The sequence below is a fragment of the Embiotoca jacksoni genome, unplaced genomic scaffold (genome assembly GCF_022577435.1).
Source record: "Embiotoca jacksoni isolate LCO1_2020_lvr unplaced genomic scaffold, fEmbJac1.0.p SCAF_30, whole genome shotgun sequence".
NCBI classification, from domain to species: Eukaryota; Metazoa; Chordata; class Actinopteri; family Embiotocidae; genus Embiotoca; species Embiotoca jacksoni.
Genome location: NW_027185382.1, coordinates 1149462 through 1167413, shown reverse-complemented (window position 1 = coordinate 1167413; position 17952 = coordinate 1149462). Strand labels below are relative to the sequence as shown.

General features: G+C 41.7%; 3 protein-coding genes across 6 annotated transcripts in view; all 3 read right to left on the bottom strand.

Annotated features, from left to right (window-relative positions):
* The window catches only part of LOC138207088 (plakophilin-4-like), a 35125-nt gene extending 29258 nt beyond the window's left edge, over positions 1-5867 (bottom strand). For 2 of the 3 annotated variants that reach the window (XM_069164106.1, XM_069164108.1), the window contains exons 1-3: positions 5768-5867; positions 4756-5636; positions 3799-3987 (exon numbers count right to left, since the gene is read on the bottom strand). In XM_069164106.1, the coding sequence (XP_069020207.1) occupies positions 3799-3924 (126 nt within the window). In that variant the 5' untranslated portion in view covers positions 3925-3987; positions 4756-5636; positions 5768-5867. Of the gene's footprint in view, positions 1-3798; positions 3988-4618; positions 5637-5767 lie in introns of all 3 variants that reach the window. The other variant, XM_069164107.1, reaches the window with a different exon arrangement.
* Positions 5868-5944: 77 nt separating this feature from the next.
* On the bottom strand, positions 5945-13724 carry cunh7orf57 (chromosome unknown C7orf57 homolog). Of its 2 annotated transcripts, none has more exons than XM_069164109.1 (8): positions 13597-13724; positions 13002-13049; positions 12600-12773; positions 11269-11362; positions 10648-10771; positions 9761-9825; positions 9471-9571; positions 5945-8476 (listed from the first exon to the last, which is right to left on the bottom strand). In XM_069164109.1, exons 2-8 carry the CDS (start codon positions 13042-13044, stop codon positions 8418-8420), a joined length of 660 nt encoding a protein of 219 aa, XP_069020210.1. In that variant the 5' UTR covers positions 13045-13049; positions 13597-13724; the 3' UTR covers positions 5945-8417. The 2 variants fall into 2 exon arrangements, with proteins under 2 accessions (XP_069020210.1, XP_069020211.1); XM_069164110.1 differs by having other exon boundaries at positions 9773-9825; positions 13597-13723.
* A 1137-nt stretch (positions 13725-14861) lies between these two features.
* Positions 14862-17548, bottom strand: LOC138207007 (four and a half LIM domains protein 2-like). The gene is made up of 5 exons (XM_069163980.1): positions 17393-17548; positions 16905-17079; positions 16435-16604; positions 15874-15968; positions 14862-14959 (listed from the first exon to the last, which is right to left on the bottom strand). The coding sequence occupies exons 1-5, from the start codon at positions 17546-17548 to the stop codon at positions 14929-14931; spliced, it is 627 nt and encodes a 208-aa protein (XP_069020081.1). The 3' UTR covers positions 14862-14928.
* Between the last annotated feature and the right edge of the window lie 404 nt (positions 17549-17952).

Genomic DNA, 17952 nt, shown 5'->3' with positions numbered 1-17952 from the left:
CCAGTTTTTTGGGGGTAAAAATGATTGCTGGTCAAAGCTCCTGAGTACAAACGCTCAGCTGCAGTTGGAGGTCAGTTTCAATGTCAACCCAAACAAGCACAAAATCTCCGGCGTGGTAAAAATGTGTGTTATGACAGCTCTGTGAGCAGCTCTGATCTGATATCAGGGAAGTGTTTCATTCTTGATTTCACTGAAGGATGCAGATAGCAGCTACAGACGTCTCAGCTTTCATTTCGGAGCAACTTTGCTGCAGGCTGTTGTCTCAACATCTGATCAATCTCAGCATGTTTGCTCGAGAAGTGACAAAATTAAACTGTGCACCGACACTACGTCGGCTTTAGGTTTCCGAGTTGCAACGGTTTCAGCTGTGGTGTTTCCTTGCTTGCGTCGATCACTCTCCTACTTTTAATGGGCTAAATGAGAGTAAAGTGGAAAAGCATCAGGGCCTGAACACAATGGAAGGCAATAACTGATGTGCTCCATTTAGCACGTCTAATTTGACATTTCTGCAGAGGAACTGCAGGCGGTAGATTTGCCGCTTCAGCAGCGCTGCCGCCTGCATTCAAACACAGAGGAAAGTAAAGCAAGTTGATTATATTTTCTGGTCGCAGCCTGTTCAACAATCTGAGACAAGCAACACGATGAAATGTTTGCTCTCTTGCAACTCCCAAGCTGAGACTGCAGCCATGCTGTATGTTGTAGCGCCTATTTTTCTACTCTGATAGCTGTTCATCAGCCATTTCTTGCCATCCTGGGATCCACATGCACCCTCTAATCAGAGGGATCAGGAAGGCTGGTTGGTTCACCTCTTCCAACAAGACCTCATCACCAAAAGACAAACCGGGCTATTTGTCACTGTCACTCATGTGAACATTCTCTAACCTGCAATCCTGATAGTGGAAGGTCTGTTTTCAGACCGTATATAAAAGTGGACATAGCTTCTAGCTCTAAAAAATTAGGTTGATGCAAAAGTTCCTTGAACTGAAATACGACCACAGTGCAGTCAGGTTTCCACCGTCGGTGGGCGGGGTGTAGAGTCAGATTTACTGCTTAGTTAAGGACAAAACAGCACAGCATCCACTCCAGTGCTTGCGACGAAGACCTTGCAGGTTGAGAGGTTGCACACATCAGGTTGTTGGTGCAAAAGTTCAATTTGAAATCGAATCAGGGAATTTCAGTTACAGTAAACGGCATGCAAAGGAACCAACAGTGAATCAGGACAGGACTGCTGGAGGAAGAAATTATCACTGCCATTTCAACTTTTCACATGTGTGTGAGAGCTTCCTCACAAGATCATAAGCTGCTAGTTCACACCTTGACAAACAAGTCTCGCACGACCTACATGTGACCTCAACAACTCTCACAGATTAAATACCCGGGACTCCCCACCAGTCAGTAGAACTGACAAAGTCCAGGTGCCCTTGACTTAACTCCTCTGGACACGGATCATTTCCTCACACCACCATTATTGGATCACATTTCATCGTCTCACCGGTACCTGCAGTCATATGCCCACAATTACGCCGGGTAACAAGTTGTGCAGTGCAATAACTACACAGTTTCACCTCTGCTCCTGAAGTCAGGAAAGATGTCGACATTTGAGCAGTTTGTCTCTTTAGGGAGGTCACATCTGTCCATTGTTCTTTTACATTTAACAGAGAACATTTTCTGTTAACATCACGATCAAATTCAACCTGCGAAGCAGAGTTAAATTGGCCGAAATGAACTATTTCCATTCCAACTTTTACTGTTTCAATCATGCATGCATTACAGAAAGCAACTGTAAAAACTAAAGCAACAAGAAATAACTCCATCACATGCAAACTCTACACTGCAACACCATGCATGTGCAGGAAAACGCTGCACAGTCGTGGATTCTCCTGTGATAAATTAATGAGCTTCCGGACGCAAGCGGAGCTTTTGAGGCACTAAGTATGATCGAGGGGCGACAAGGCTGCTCCCGCTGCGTTCAACGAAAACCAAAGCGACATCAAGGCCGCCTTTTCCTTAACTTCACATCAGCTGAGATTTGGGCGCAATCTGGAGCTCCATAGAAAGTGCTGATTAAAAGTAGGAGCTGATTCTCTTTTCTTGGACATCATAAGCCTTTAAATAGCAGTGTGCCTGATTGAGAGCTGCACAGCCCGGGACTAAGTTGAGAACATGGCCACTGTCCAGGCATAATTAAGAGCAGGGGAACAGACAGACTCCCATGATGACGGGATAGAAATGAGCACAGAAATAACAGCCGGGACGGTAGACAGACGGAGGCAGCTTTCACATGTGTCTCTCTGTTGTCATTTCCTACACATTTGATGTTTTCAGTGAGTGTCAACTGCAAAAAGAAGAAACACAAAGGTCAGTTCACATCCACATTCAACGCTTAAATGAAAATTTGTCAGTGTTTCAGAGATGCTAATTAAATTTTTCATCCCTTAACCAAAGATAAGTGTCAAAACTTTCGTCACATTGGCTGGGCAGCGAAAGAAAAGATGACAGGACAGAAAAAGGGAATGAAAAGTTGAATACTGTAGAGGAATATAAGGGGAAATGACACAAAGCAAAACTGTAACTGAAATGTGTGAAAAACAAGCAAAGGAAAAAGGTACAAAAACAGACTTTCATAACACGGCTGTCAGTTCGCATTTTTACACAGCAAAAATACCACCTGGTGACCTCGTGATTTGTAATAACTACAGAAGTTGTCATTACTCTTAATCCATGAGCAAATCTGCCATGTCCATAAGTCATCTGTTTAATTTTATACTGGGGGAATAAGCCTTTCAAAAATATGGATTCATCAGTGTTTTCTTTTGTTTTCACGCTTTTCCCCTCCTTCTCGGGGAAAAGAATTTATGGCAGCCTGATAGTGGGAATTCTTAATGAGAGTTTTAATAGAATTTTGGGTGCAAATTCATGAGGCTCAGCGTGAAGACCCATTACATTTCAGTCTCATCTGGAGATAATCCTCTGGATTTGCTCAGTAAATTTGGGTGAATCACGGGCTTCATTTATCCTGCGAGCAAGGGCGGGGCCAGAGGAGAGGCCAGGGGTGGCGTGCCCCGCATGAGATTTGACTGGCCTCCAAAATCATCTCAAGGAGATGCAAAATGACCTGAAAAAGATGAAAATTGACTGTAAAGAGTAGTCTGTCTTCAAAAGGATGCAAAACGATCTTAAAGATGCAAAAAACAATCCCAAAGCAATGCATAATTGCCAAAAACGGACACAAAATGACAAGAGACGCAAAGCGACCTCAAAGAGATTCAAAACAACCCGAGAGAAAAGCAAAATGACCTCAAAATGATGGAAAACTATCTCAAAGAAAGCCAAAATGACCACAGAGAAACAAAAAAGAAGACCTAAAGGGACTACAACAAACTACAACAAAGAGGTGCAAAACAACCTCAGAGCGATGCTAAATGACCATAAAGAGAAACAAAACAACCACAAAGGGACGCAAAATGATCTCAAAGAGACTCTAAAAAACCACAAAGAGAAGAAAAACAATCTCAAAGAGACATACAGATTAATATTGAGTTGCAACGTGTTTGTGTGCAGTGGATCTCTTCTAAACCAGTGTGACACATGGGCTTTATCCTGGATCAGATAAGATCACGAAACAGAAGAACAGCTCGAGCTCAAGAAAAAAGCAGGAAGATTGTCAAGTGTGAACATCAGAACCAGCAGCGTGAAGACAAAGTGAGTGGACTCGAGTGAATGCTGTTGAGAAAAGGTGGGAAAATGAAGCGCACGCACACATGCAAGGGTGTGACTGCAGCATCTTCTGCCTCTTACCTGCTCTTTGACAGAAGCCAGGAGGTTGGTGGTGGTGGTGCCGCCGGAGTCCGACGGGAGGCAGTGACCACTCGGCCCCTCTCTGACCGCCATGGGCCCTTCCCCCTCTGCGTCGCCCTCCTCCATCTCCTCCACCTCCTCCTCGCTATAGTCCAGAGCCGGCTGGCTGCTGAGGCGCCCTCTCTGACCCTGCAGGAGGATGACAAGCCGGTTAGGATGTGAACAAGGAGGAGGCTCAGTGAACAGAAAATCAGTCACTTCCCCCTGGGGGCCTGTGAGTGTGAGTTTACAGGGACCACATTGTGTTTTACCTTTATAATAATCCTGCAGGGATTCACGCTCTGAGCTATCCTGCTTTTTAAACCTCTCCAACATCCCTGCGGGGGCTCTGTGTGAATTTGTAGTGACCTTATGATATCACTCCCTCACAGTGTGATTGTGATTTTTATGCACCTCCAGTATCAGTCTAGAAGGATTCATGGGGTTTAATAAAATATTGCTTTTCCTTCTATATATGTCTTTCATTTCCTGTCTAATGAGGTTATCAAGTGGGGATTTAACCCCTCAATGACACATGCAGTTGCATATTTCTCCACGTACTACAGTTGCAATAGTTTTGCCTTAAAGGTTATGCATTATCTGCAGGTGTGCATGCACTCTGCACAGGAGGCATTTGACAGCATGTCACGTTCATGATTTTCTTCCATATCAGAGCCCAAAGAGGAGCCTTCATCATATGTTACACGCAGCCTGTGTCAGACGCGCACATCAATCACTCAACCCCCATCCAGCAGCCAAGGACGAGGTCACACCGACTCACCGGACCGGAGACCGGGGAGCGCGGCTGCACTCAAACCAACCGAGCCCGCCTCTCTTGTCTCCGTGCCTGGTTCACACACGCAGAGCTGCCCGCCCGCACTCCAGCCCGCCTGGCAAGCGGCTGTCAACGCGACTCACCGGCCAGATGTTGCTGTTAGAAGCAGGCCACAGCTGGCTCGATCCGTCCTGTTACGCATCCATCCTACTCCTGCAGGCGGCCGTGACAGCTACATTTCCCACGCGCAGACGTCACGAATAAACAAACAAACAAACAGTCCCGTGCACGTCCTCACGCTCCTCGTGCAATATTTTTTTTCCTCCTTCCTCCTATTTTTTTCTCCGGTGTTGGATTTCAATGCACCCATCTACCCCTGGCGTCCGCGCGGCACCCAGCCACCCACCCACCAACCCGCCCAGCCACTATTACCGATCAGCGGCGTGACGTCACCATGCGGCTAAGGATTATTTTCCGATACGAGAATCGATCGGCCGCCGATGCACATCGCTGCATGCGTCCCCGTTGCAGCTGTGGAAGCCGTGCAAACAGCACTGGAGAGGAAGGATGCAGCCTGCAGCGGCCAGTGTGTGCATGCGTGTGCGTGTGTGTGTGTGCATGCGCGTGTGTGTGTGTGTGTGTGCTTAGGCTAAGTGTGTTTGCATTTGTGTGCGTGTGTGTTTTCCCTTACACAAACCGCTGAAGGCCTGATTGGTCGTTGAGTGACTCCAAAGGAAAATGTAATAGTACAAGTATATGAAGTATGGACTTCAATCTGTGTCAAGATTATCTTAACATCTTTTAAAAAAAAAAATACATCGAGTCAAATTAGAGAAGGCATATTATGTTATGTCATGTTAAGAGAAAACAGTTTTCCCAAGATAAATATTTGTACTCCTCTTTTTCAATGTATTGACTGATTTTACGTATTCGCTCTAATCTTTTAAAGCTCCTTTTGCATTTTGTGTGTAAAATATAAATATAGGTTCTTTTCATTCTTGACACTATTCCTCTCAGCGGGACACTGTGGGAATAAAATAAGTCAAAGTCATTCCAACAATGAAGATAATAAGTCCAAATTTTGGTAAAAAATAATCAGGACTTTCATGATTTACTTGATAAGTTTAAAAAAAAATGAAGGTGTATTAAATGCACCTGTTTGTCAGTGTCCCTTTGATTCAGCGAAAGAAGCATCCAAAATTATTCCTAAAAGGGAAAAGAATAAATTCATTTTGTCTGAGTCAAACTATTTCATGTAAACAGTCACAACAACAAACACATCTTGAACCATGTTTTTTTCTGACATTTGTTAAAGAAAACAAAGTACACAGGTACATGCACATGCCCATTTAATTAAATGACAATAAGAGTGAGTGTGCAGTCATCATGATAAGCAGGGTCTTACATCGAGTGGTGTCAGGTGGTTTTTTTCTCTCACTACAAAACACTTGAGGGGATCTTCTATTTAACAGCTGCATTCTTCAGTCTCCTCTCGTAACATTTGCAAAATATTGACCGGAAACCACTTGCAGTTAAAAAGCGACACAAGTGACATGATGTCGGGGCAAAGTTACGTTTGCAAAGTTAAGCCACTAAAGGTTCCCACTATTGTAAACCGGACAACTCAAACGGAGCGGAGGAGGAAAACAAGACTAAATACCATTGTGAATATTTTACCTGAATATCTACCAGCTCTTAAAAATAAACCCATTCATCGAAGCAAACAATATCAAAAGATGATACTTCCGCCATTTAATTTACTGCAAAATAAAGTCCGTTTTTCGAACACATGACACCTTTTTCTACCACATAAAGATAAACGATGCATCATTGCTTAAACATATTATTAAATAAACTTCTAACCGTCAGCCGTGTTGAGCATGACACATCTTGTTAGAGTTTTAAAGTAAATTCTCTTTGAAGGAGTTACTGCTGCAGCATTAGTGAGACGCAGGTGATGCAGCGGTTGAATTTGTGACGGGACAAACACATCACCGCTATCCTTTTCATTTTTAGAGCAATTTCTTCCCCCGACAAACGTGCCCGTGGGGATTAGGATTTTGCTGTCACAGTTAACGGCTTGAAAATTGAAACTATTGAATGACTCAAGGCTGAACTGTCCATCAAATGACAGAGATTCATTACTCTCTTTTTTTGAGATGACAAACTAATGCTGCAACGGGAGGAGGAGCTCCAACATTAAACCTGTCTCCTCCACCTCTGATCATTTCATCCTGCTTATAAACCCATTTCTGCAGGTCCTCCTGAAAACCTTCTGCATTGAATTTGAGGAATTATGTCCAAAAGAAAAGGCAATTTCACCTCGACAACAATACATTTATGAGTGAAAACAGGGTGTCAACGTGTTTCACAAGTAAATATCAGACTTTTAAAGACCATTTTAGTACAGTATTTTAATGTTTTTAGGCAATATGAAGACAGGAAAGCAGAGGGTATGACCTGAAACACTGTTTATAATGCTGCAGCGGTAACCATTTCTCTCCTGTGAACAGACTAAACTCCAATCATGTCAATAAGCACACGACATGAGATGGAGGGCTCGGTGTGACGGGGCTTGTGCACTAATACTAAATTTTCCTACTGATGTCTAAAAAGTCAAAACACTGCAAGAGCAGGGAAAAACTGCTTGGTTGGCATGTCCAGAACTCACTTTTGTATTTTAAAAACTCGTCTGCTTTAATCTTCAAAGGGAATTACGCTGGAATTGACTTTCAGCTTGTCGGTCTGCAGAAGAAAGCTATTTTCCCAAAGTCGCCCCCAATGTTTTATCAGTTGCTGCATGAGATTTGGGTTTTTATGATGAAGGAGAATGCAATTGCTGTGAAGCGAAGGACTTTAACATGCAGAATAAACCAATTTAGATTGATAACAAGCAAACATCTGACATACCGACACTTGGCACTGTTGAATAGAAAATAAGCCACTTGCTTGAGCTAATTTACGAGTTTATTTCGTTTCATCCGATATTGTTTTTTTGTTTTTTTTAACTAAAAAAGCAACTTGCAGACTAAAATTGGTGCAACATGACTGCATGTTCGTTTCTTGGATTTAGTAGTGGGGGTAATTGTAGAGAAGGGCAACCTTTTGCAGAGCAGCAAGCTAAAGTTCATTTTGGCCCGTTTTAACCAGACAAATCGCAGCGGTTGTGGCCATCAGTTTTCATTTGAACATGTGGTCACAGCTGCAGGGTTGCTGTCTAAACGAATGATCGTATGCACCCCCGCAGCCCAAAACACACAAACCTCGAGCATCCCTTAAGACAGCAGGAGCCCTTGGTCAAAACGAATAATATTTCACGTCACTGGAACCACGAGTCATTAGCACAAACACTTTAAAACGTCACTAACTCGATCTTCATACAACCAGGGAGGGAAACTAACAGAGGCCACCGGCCAAACGCAGGGGAATGAAAGATTCAGCAGGTGAGGCTGTCCCTCGCTTCAGGTTCAAAAATCAAACCAGAAAAATGATGAAATAGTTGTGAATCAACCAGCAGCAGCGGTTGGTTAGTTTCCAGCCCTGCACACAACTTGTCCTTCAAATCGAGAAACGACAATACTGAAATAAAAAATACTGCGAGCACCAACACGTCTATTCAAAAACAAAACCCGTGTCATTTCTTTACAAATTAAAGCAAATAAATAGAGAGGACAGTACCTTTGCATAAACATGAGTACAAAACCTAACAGTCAGTGGATGTACAATAAATGCGAGTGAAACCGAGAGGGGGCGGAGCGGCGTGGTCGTGGTCGTGGATTTGTGGCGCCGTGACCCCGTGCGCACATTACTCCAGATCGTCCACGTCCTCGGTCGCGATGGTGCTGGTTTGTTCTGAAGTCACACCTGGAAAACAAAATGAACATCACACATGGGAAAGCAAAAACAAAAATGTATTATTTTGTTTATTAAGAAACTAATCGTTTCAAATACTCTCTGGTTCCAGCTTTTCAGGTAAAAAGGATTTTCTGCGTTTTCTTTGTCTTATATTATATATATATATATATACTCTTTAACTGACTCATATCTCACCATCCTTTTCTCTCCCATAGCTTTTTCTTATTGTCTGTTGTCTCCATTCAGTTCCCTCGCTCGCGTAGTTTCTCTTCTTTCTTTTGCAGATGTCCCGTCATGGAGCTGCATGTCTCTGCCCTGCGCTTGTCGTCTCCACCAACAGTTCTTCTCTTCTATCTCTATGCTGTCCTGTTCTCTCTCTGCTCTCTTCTCACCCCAACCGGTCGAGGCAGATGGCCGCCCACCCCTGAGCCTGGTTCTGTTGGAGGTTTCTTCCTGTTAAGAGGGAGTTTTTCCTTTCCTCTACTGGAGGTTTTTCTCCCTTAAAGAGGAGGGTTTTTTTTCCCCTCCTTGCTTATGTGGGAATTGTTGAATTGTTGGGTTTCTCTGTATAATATTGTAAAGTCTTGCTGTAAGGACCTTAATGTGTTAAGTGCCCTGAAATAACCTATGTTGTGATTTGGCGCTTTATAAATAAAGTTGAATTGAATTGAATTGAATTATATGACTGCAGAAGTGAAAGTCTTTGTGTTTTGAAGTGATGGTGGGTTAAAACATGCACGTAGGACACCACATCTTGGGCTCAGGGCTTTTTCTGGACTAAGTAATTCAAAATAGTTGTTAGTTGCAGTCCTATTAGACTATGCCCTATGCAGAATTTTAGGAAAGCGTACATGTTTGCTTTTATAGGATATTTCAGCCCTTTTTTTTGTCTTTACGTGGTCTATTTTAAATGTATGTGACATTATATTCACCAAAAGTTGTTTAGGTTTCTCTAAATGAATCTTTCAGACAACATGGGCGCGCACCCTGCTGTTTAACTTACTTGAGGCATCGTCATCTTTGGGAGACTTCTTCTTGTCCTCCACATAGCCATGACTCAGCAGCTTGGACATGCTGACCGGAGGAGCCTTCTTTTCGTAACACCTGAGGAGGCGGCAGGAGGCAGCAGTTATACTGAGAGCTAATCTGAGGCGTTTATGTCAGTGTGAATTTATCTTTTAACTCTAGGGACATAAACAACCAACAGATAAATATAAATGTAAATGTAAATGTAAATGAAAGGAGTTTAGTTTATATATATATATATATATATATATGTTTTGTTGTGTTTACGTTCTCTTGTACTTGTTGGTTAAGGAGAGACTCTCCATGTCATTGGCAGCACCATCAGGAGACATCTGCAGGAAAAATAAGCCAGACTTATGGTTATCTGTGCAGCCATCAGAGACAGTTACAAGCTGAATGTATCAGCAGCATTATTTAACAAATAAAGACAAATAAATATGGATATAACTTATATGCAACTGAATAACAGCAGTAATTCAATGTTAACATGCTAATATGAGCTGGAAGCAGGGCAAAGGATGAAATGAGGGAGGAGAACTACAGATGGAATTAGTCATGCAATGTAAAATGATTGCAGAAACAGGCGTGAATAAACTGGCTCAAATCCAAATAACAGGAGAAAATTTATATTTACATTCATTCATTCGACCAAACCTTTCTAAAAATATTCTTTTACAAATGACAAGTTTTAATCTAGCATCTAGCTTCTCTAAATACCTCCTCAGCAAATAGCTTAAACTATACTAAAGTACAATTTTTAGATGCGATTTCAAAATATATAAAAATGATCTCTTTTTTTACTGCTCCATTTTAGAGAACATTAACCTCTTAAAATAAATATGAAATATATCAATGTCCATCTATTGTCTTGTAAAACACTGTGTTGGAGTATGTTTGCATCACAGTCCTTTCGAAGCACCTCTATGTACCCACCTGAAGTTTTTTCTCTCAATATTTCCACAGAATGATCAGGCAGCCAAAGCACCGGCAGAAAGTTAAACCAAAATGATTTCTAACTGAAATTCAAACGATGAGCGACGATGGAGCGAAACGAGGAGAAAAAAAAAAAGGGAGAGGTGATGGCAAAAATTAATAAAAGATGGAAGGCGTCGGCATGGCGTCAGTATTGGGGGTGACTAGTTTGGTCCATTCACCTTATCTTTACCAAAACTATCAGTCTCTCTTTCCCAGGGCGAACCGTTATCAGTGCCAAACGGTGCAGCCAGAGGCTGCCGGCCCGCCTTCATCTGGCTGTCGGGAGACATCGCTTTGCTGCCGCTGTAAGCACAAAACCACGGTGACATGCTATGTGAAATCACTGCTCACCACTCCTCTCACTCTGGGGAGCCCGGACGGTTTGTTCACGCTTCGTCTGGCGGTCGGAATAATCGACGAGCATTTAAAAAGGTTTTGTCTGGAAAATGCAACCGAGTGATAAACTGCTTAAAAAGTACGCCGTCTTTAATGTCACACCCCGAACAGATTTCTGTTTCAATTAGCTTCATTTTGTTGAACAATCATAGTTTTCAGCCTCTTAACCTTCTCTGCACTGATTCCATACAACACGTTTTTCTTCAGAAACAATCAATAATTCAAAATAGACTCCAGGCAGTTAAATGTAAGGCAAGTATGTGCAAGCAAACGGACATCAGAGGAAATTCAGAGTTTTGAATCACTCACACACACGCATATATACACACTCTTCATCTCAACATGCAGCGATGCATCTTCAGCATGTTTGACTTATCGTTTGAGTGCGTGAACAGTATTCGTACCCGTTTGCCTCATCATCTTCAAACCAGTTTCCTGGCGGGCTGTAGGGTGTCATCGGTTGGTCGTCACAAGAGTCAACATCATGACTCAACAGCCCTGCAAGAGACACAATACCCAGAATGAAGCAAAAGCCCTGCCAGCAATCATGAAGCATTGAATCACACCTTTAAAAAGCACAATGTGGCATTTAACTTGCAGCCTATTCAGCGCTGAGGCCAAACAATTACTCAACTACAAGCTGAGTGTAGTAATTTGTCTTTCAGGCAGCCTAATTGAGAATTCATAATGTTCCTCGTCTGTGCTGCTGCTTCCTAACTCCCCACTATTCTCCTGCATTGGTACCACAGCAGTGAAAGAAAAACAAATCCTTATCTGTGTGGAACATAATGAGAAACTGTTCTATGAAATTCTCAAAAGAAAAGTACTCTGCTGTTGCTTTTTTCAGTTAGAAAGGAGCAGGAGAGTCAAACCAAGAAAAGAAAGTCAAAATTTTTTTTTTATAGCTCAGCAGATGGCAGGTGTGACAAACTCCCCATGAGACCAAAAGCATTGATGACAGACAGCAAATCACGTTAAACAAGGAGTGCAACGTCAGTCTTACATTGGATGTTTTTCCAATGAAGTCTGGCATTGTGTTTCCCAATAAGAGACAGGAGTGACAGTTTAGCAATTATTAAAAAAGTGTGAGAAATAATGAGCTACAACCCATAAAACAAGGCATACAACTAACATTTACAGACATTTCATATCAAATGAGCTCATTTTAGAGAGAATCCATGCACGTCGATTAGCATAAAACCTTCATATGGAGCTCAACATGCGTTGCAGTTTCAATAAACAGGTATAATAAAGAGGTGTTTTCCCCCCAAAATGCATAGAAAACATTTTTGGAACCGTATCCTCTCTTTCATGTTGTGGACCTGTGGGCAACATGTTCCACATTTGCGTCCCAAAGACTTTGAGCCAGATGTTGTCAACATTCAATAAAACAGCAGGGATGTGTTTTTATTCATGAAATGGAATGACGTGAACCGTTTGAAAGTCTCTACTCGGAGAGGTGAAAGACATTTGTGACATTTCCTCATCAAACATGTGAATCCCGGCAGCAGAACTGTAAACAAAATGTAAGACACTACTCTGCAAATCAATAATATATCAGGTAAGAATTCTGATCATGTTGAAATACCTACGATAACTAACAATCTGAGAGGAGCACTTTTAAACACTTTTGTACACATATCAGTGCATTCAGAGATTCTGACAGGCCCAGTAAAATAAAAAATAAAAAAGACAGCTCTAAACCAGCACATTTAAAGTTAAGAGTATCCTCTACCTTTGTGTCCCCCCCCCTTAGCAAGCTTGACATAGTCCGAGTCGGTATCAAATATCCCGACTCGCCGTCCGCTGACCCTCTCCGCTGGAGTGTTTTCCTCGGCGCTCTGGCAGAGCCCTGGGATCTGGGAGGACGGTCCGGTCGCGCTGCTGTTTCCAGCTCCAGGCTTTATGCCTGCAATGAAACTGAGAATCAGCTCTGCTTTGCTGTGTGGCTCTATTTGAAAGGAAATGCACACTCCAGCTGAACAGTATCACTTCCACAGATGATGGGTCATTTTTTTTTTGCAGCCTTTGAGAGGTCCAAATGTTTTGGTCACGAAGCCAGAAAATATGAAGGGGAATTTGTTTGAGAAATGCATGCAAATATTCCCTGAAGTTTAAATGATTAAATGAGTCTTACCACCGGGCTTGGTCCTTCGATGGTTGGGCACTGCAGCACTCATTTCAGCTGAGGACAAAAGACAATCTGATGACAGCAGAACATTTCCAATGCATTATGAAGGGTTACAACTCAGGATGCACGCGGTATACAAGCCTGGCATTCACATGTGCTTCTTTATAAAAAATCAGTACACCTGAAATCTCAAAGCACCACTTGCACAGAATATTTTAAAAGGAGCCTAAAAATGCATTTCTATCGCAACGCCGTATTAAATGGACAATCTCCCCCCTCCTCCCCCCCCTCCAATGGGATTTGGCCTTGAATGACTGCACATAAAACAGCGCGGCCTTTCGCGCTCCAGTCATAAACCGAGGTGCGGTTGCCCACAGTTGCACGGATTTGAGTCAGTGCATGTCGGTCAACCCGCTGCAGACTTCTTCTTCTTGTGTTTACGGCGGAATAATTTCGCTTAGCAATGTGGCTAACAAAGCCCTGCTAATTTAGTTAGCCGCCGAGCTAGTTGCCGCAGCAGCTTTGCAACGCTGACCTTATTCAGCTTTTTAGGTAAACAGCGAACAATACTACAGGCAGACAATAAAACGCAGATTCTTACATTATCGGTGTCTTTTACTTTCCCGTGACACTCGAGTAGGTTTGTTGTAATAAACCGCCGTTAGCTTCTTATTCTGCAGGCAGGGCTGGGACACGGACACTTCCTGCGGCGCGTGCAGCTGACTTCCGGTATGCTCACCAAAGATGGGAATGTTTAACAGAGCCCGACGCTGCCACGTTTCCGTGAACCGCGCGGTCATTCGCAACAGAAGCCGGACAGTAGAACGCGAAATGTATCCGAGTGACGCTTCCTTCTAAAGTTGATGCTGTTGCAACAGAAAGAGACGATCTTTGGACACCGTTTTTCTCCCCCCCCCAAAAAAAAAAAAAAAAAAAAAAAAGGATTTTTCGATTTTAAATCACAGTAAACGGAATGATTTTGTGCTCGACACATTCAGAAAATATTGTAAAAGATTATTCCATGATGAAAATTGTCATCAGTTGCAGGCAGCTTAAAAATAAAACATTTAAAATGAGCTATTAAAGTAAAATGATGCTTATACATCAATGCAAGAGTGATAGTTATCTGAGGTAAGATTAACTGTATTGAGTAATTTTACCAATGACACTTTTTAAGTACATTTTTGTGATTATTTTACCTGATGGTTTAAATGCACATTTTTTTCTGTATTTTTCCTGAATCAAAATTAGTATGGTATTTTTTCCAAAACAAATCAAATCACTGAGGCAATGTAGCATCCATCAAGTCAAATCATCTTTATTGTTCAAATTTAGATTTGATTAAACAACAAATTATGTGATTACAACAAACTGTGTTAGTAGAAATAATTGCTTCATAGTGTCAACCATCAAATGGATGTTGCATGCTCTTAAATGCTCTAAAATATCTATCACAAATGGTTATGTTGATGCCACACAGACTTTTATTCTAAAATTACAGAAACAATCTATTTTGTTTGTAGGATTCTTGATATGAAAGCATGAAATCTGGCAGAAAAAAACGTATGCTCTGTTGTTGGGAATATTTCTTCAGCAAATCAGAAAAACCGCATTGTTGAATGATGGTTTAAATGCACATTTAGCTCATTCAAACAAAACATAGAATAATCAGGGCATTCAGAAAACAGGCTAATGTGTAAGAAACTGAGAAATGAAACAAATATTGCAAAACAGGTCAGGTTAAGAGAACGCTGCCATGCTGCCTGAGTCAGAGCCAACTTGGAAAGACTCTTTTCCGGCGCTGGAGATCATTCAGAAGTCTTTGCCGCAGTCGGGGCAGAGGATGTCGTCTTTGCACGTCAGGAAACCTCGGCCGACCAGAGACACGCAGCACTTTTTGCAGTTGAAGCAGTCGTTGTGCCACTGGCGCTGCTCAAACGAGATATACTTGCTTCCCCCAAGACCTGAGATAAATATATCAGAGAGGAGTCCCATGATCTCTGTAATGCAATAACCCTGTAATTGACGGTGATTGGATCCACACAGGATGCAGAGGGAAGCATATGATCTGGGGGAGGTTCAACCTATGTCACAGTTGATGTATATACTGGGATTATTTTCTATCTATTTGTAGTTTACATCTGCTTAAAATTCATGTTACAGTGCTGCAAGTGTTTTATTTAATATTAGATGACAAAAAATTATCACATTAAATGTTTTAGCTATTAAAGAGGGTCCTGTAATCAAAAGTATGAATTAATTAGGGTTATAGCAGACGTATTTATTTGTTTTTTACATCTAAACTTCAAACTTTATCTGGCCCTAGATAAAAAGTCATGGTATGTACAATGTTTTAAACTTATTTTAGTCAGCATTTGTGTAAAAAGAGCTCTATCCTCACTGTCTTTTGAATTATGTCACGGTTTAAAGAGAGTGACACTGGCCTGAAAATCACTTTGAACGGCATTGAAGTTTTGAATGAATCCAAGATATTGGCAGCAATTCAAATATTTGTAACTGGGTTAAACTCGACATGTATTGCCTCAGGAGTTGGAAATTTGGACGAGACAGATCCTAAAGCCATTGCTAAATTTAGTGACTTAATGGTTTGTCTTAAACATCATGACATGTAAGAATTAAATCACAACAAATTGCCAGTCCAACGGTGTCTATTAAATATCTGAAATATGTAAAACAAGCCAAACATCCCACCTGACACTTATTAAATGGATAAAATAAAGTTTTCAAGAGCAGTACTTCTGACTCGAGCACAGGTAAATCCTTACCGCTGATTGTGGTAGTGCAGTAAGCACATTTCTTGGCAAACAGATTGCAGAAGCAGTCAAGGCAGTAGGCAAAGTCGTCCCGAGAGGTGAACCGTTGGCCGGCCAGCTGCTGCTTGCACCCGATGCAAACAAAGCACTCCTTATGCCAGGGCTGATCACGGTAGTTCACCCCTCCAGTTGTGATGGGCTGAAAGGAAGAAAGAAAAAAAATCAACTTGGACAAAAAGACAATTTCTCAGCTCAAGGCCTCGGTCTACTTAGTGGCTTTTTCCAAAGCTATTCTTTGATGCCAAAAACTCTATCCACTGAGAAAAATGCCATCAAAATATTAACCACGGAAATGTGTAACTTTCGAATAGTAAAACTTCCCAAGAATTAGAAAGCAGACGTTAAAACTCAACTGCAGTTACTTCAGATAGTTCAGGTTGGAGAAACAGACTTAGCAAAACACAATTTACCCACTTTGATCCTGTTTTGTAGAATTTAGTGAAGCATTAAAAAGGATTTATGAACACTGTCGAATTCAAGGCTGCCCAGTTTGGTTAACTTGGCTCTTAAATGCCTCTCAAACAGAATATTGATCTTGTTATCATCTCCACAAACAAAATCTGTTGCATTTGCAGAGAATTATTGATTTTGTTCAGCTGTTTTACCTTCTTGCATTGGACGCACTGCAGAGCAAACTGTTTCTCATAGCAGGGCAGGCAGTAGTTGTTGGCGTCCTTCAGGACGAAGCTCCTGGTGCCAATGGGCTGCTGGCAACGGTTGCAGGTGAAGCAATTCTCGTGCCAACTGTTGCCCTTATGCTCCATCTTTTTAGAGCCTGGTGGGTGGAGTGAGTAGGAGTGGGAGTGTGTGAGAGTGGCTGACAAATGTCACTTTTTAATTTAACTTGTACGTGAGTAAACCATTTGTGTGTCGTTTTTTTTGTGATAATCTCCAATTTACTAAAGCAATTGTGATATCACTCATTTAATGTCATAACAGATAAATACATATTGGGGCTATTCACATGACCTCTAACCTGATTGAACTCACAAAAATAGTGTAATAGTGTAATAGCATAACAACCAAGTTAACAGAAAAGAAGAGAAAAGGCACAATAACCTCACAGTTTCCTCACCTGGCATGATGGTCTTCAGACACACATGGCACTTGGCAGAGTACTCGTTGCTGTAGCACTCGGTGCACATCAGTAGGTCATCCTTGGCGGCAAAGGGCCGATCGACCAGAGAGCGGTTGCATTGGCTGCAGAGGAAGCACTCGCTGTGCCAGTGGCGCTCCTTGTACGACAGATCCTGCACAGACAAAGACAGACAAAGACAGACAAAAACAAAGAAAATTACAATATAGAAATCCTGTGACTGAACTCTTTTGTAGCAACATCTTGAAAAGATATTACAATTCATCCAGATGGGAACAGGAATATTTACATCAAACTTCATGGAAATCAATTGTATACATATCAACAGCACGGGATAAAAATAACAAGTAGCCTAAAATCTTCTGTCAGTCATTTCTTTTAATAATATCAAAGAATAAGTATATTAAACTTGAGATGGATTTTTTTAATAAGCCTTCATGTTGGAAATAAAAGCATGGGTCTATAACCTTGCTGGTGCACCCAATCAGCATCTGGCACACTTCACATTTCTTGGAGAAAAGCGCATCGTAGCACTTGATGCAGTACGGATTTTCCTCCTTCTGGATGTACTTCTGCCCGTACAGGGACTCCACACACTCCACGCAGTCGTAGCGCTCTGCCATGTTGACTTAAATCTCCTCGCCGATCCCTTCACTCTGCAAGAAAAAATATAAAGAGATGCTCAAAAACAGTGTCATAAAAATACACACAAAATCAATCACCTCCAAAACTGTGGAAACTGTAATTGGAGAGCTGAGTTTTTCCTAAAAAAAAAATGAACTAAGTATCGGGATCACATGTTAAATTTATAAATGAATAATAACTTACATCAGGCCTCCATAAAAATAGTAACGCGTGTTGCCTTTCTGGTATTTGTGGGGACTTAATTGAATATTACTGCCAACAAATCAGGCAGAGTAAGATCACAAATCGCTCCCAAGACAGGTCACACTGAAGGGTAAATTCCAATTCAGTAATTGACATGATGTGACTTTCAAATCTGGTTTACTAGCTCCAAAAAAGAGCC

Excerpts from the sequence above, each read along its gene's own strand:
- LOC138207007 (XM_069163980.1), bottom strand. The coding sequence starts at position 17,548 with ATGGCAGAGCGCTACGACTGCGTGGAGTGTGTGGAGTCCCTGTACGGG. Across the intron at positions 17,080-17,392 it reads TGATTGGGTGCACCAGCAAG|GATCTGTCGTACAAGGAGCG; the intron begins GTTATAGACCCA and ends TTGTCTGTGCAG. Across the intron at positions 14,960-15,873 it reads CAGCAGCTGGCCGGCCAACG|GTCTTGGGGGAAGCAAGTAT; the intron begins GTTCACCTCTCG and ends TATTTATCTCAG.
- cunh7orf57 (XM_069164109.1), bottom strand. The coding sequence starts at position 13,044 with ATGAGTGCTGCAGTGCCCAACCATCGAAGGACCAAGCCCGGTG. Across the intron at positions 10,772-11,268 it reads GAAGATGATGAGGCAAACGG|CGGCAGCAAAGCGATGTCTC; the intron begins GTACGAATACTG and ends TTGTGCTTACAG. Across the intron at positions 9,572-9,760 it reads ACCAACAAGTACAAGAGAAC|GTGTTACGAAAAGAAGGCTC; the intron begins GTAAACACAACA and ends CCGCCTCCTCAG.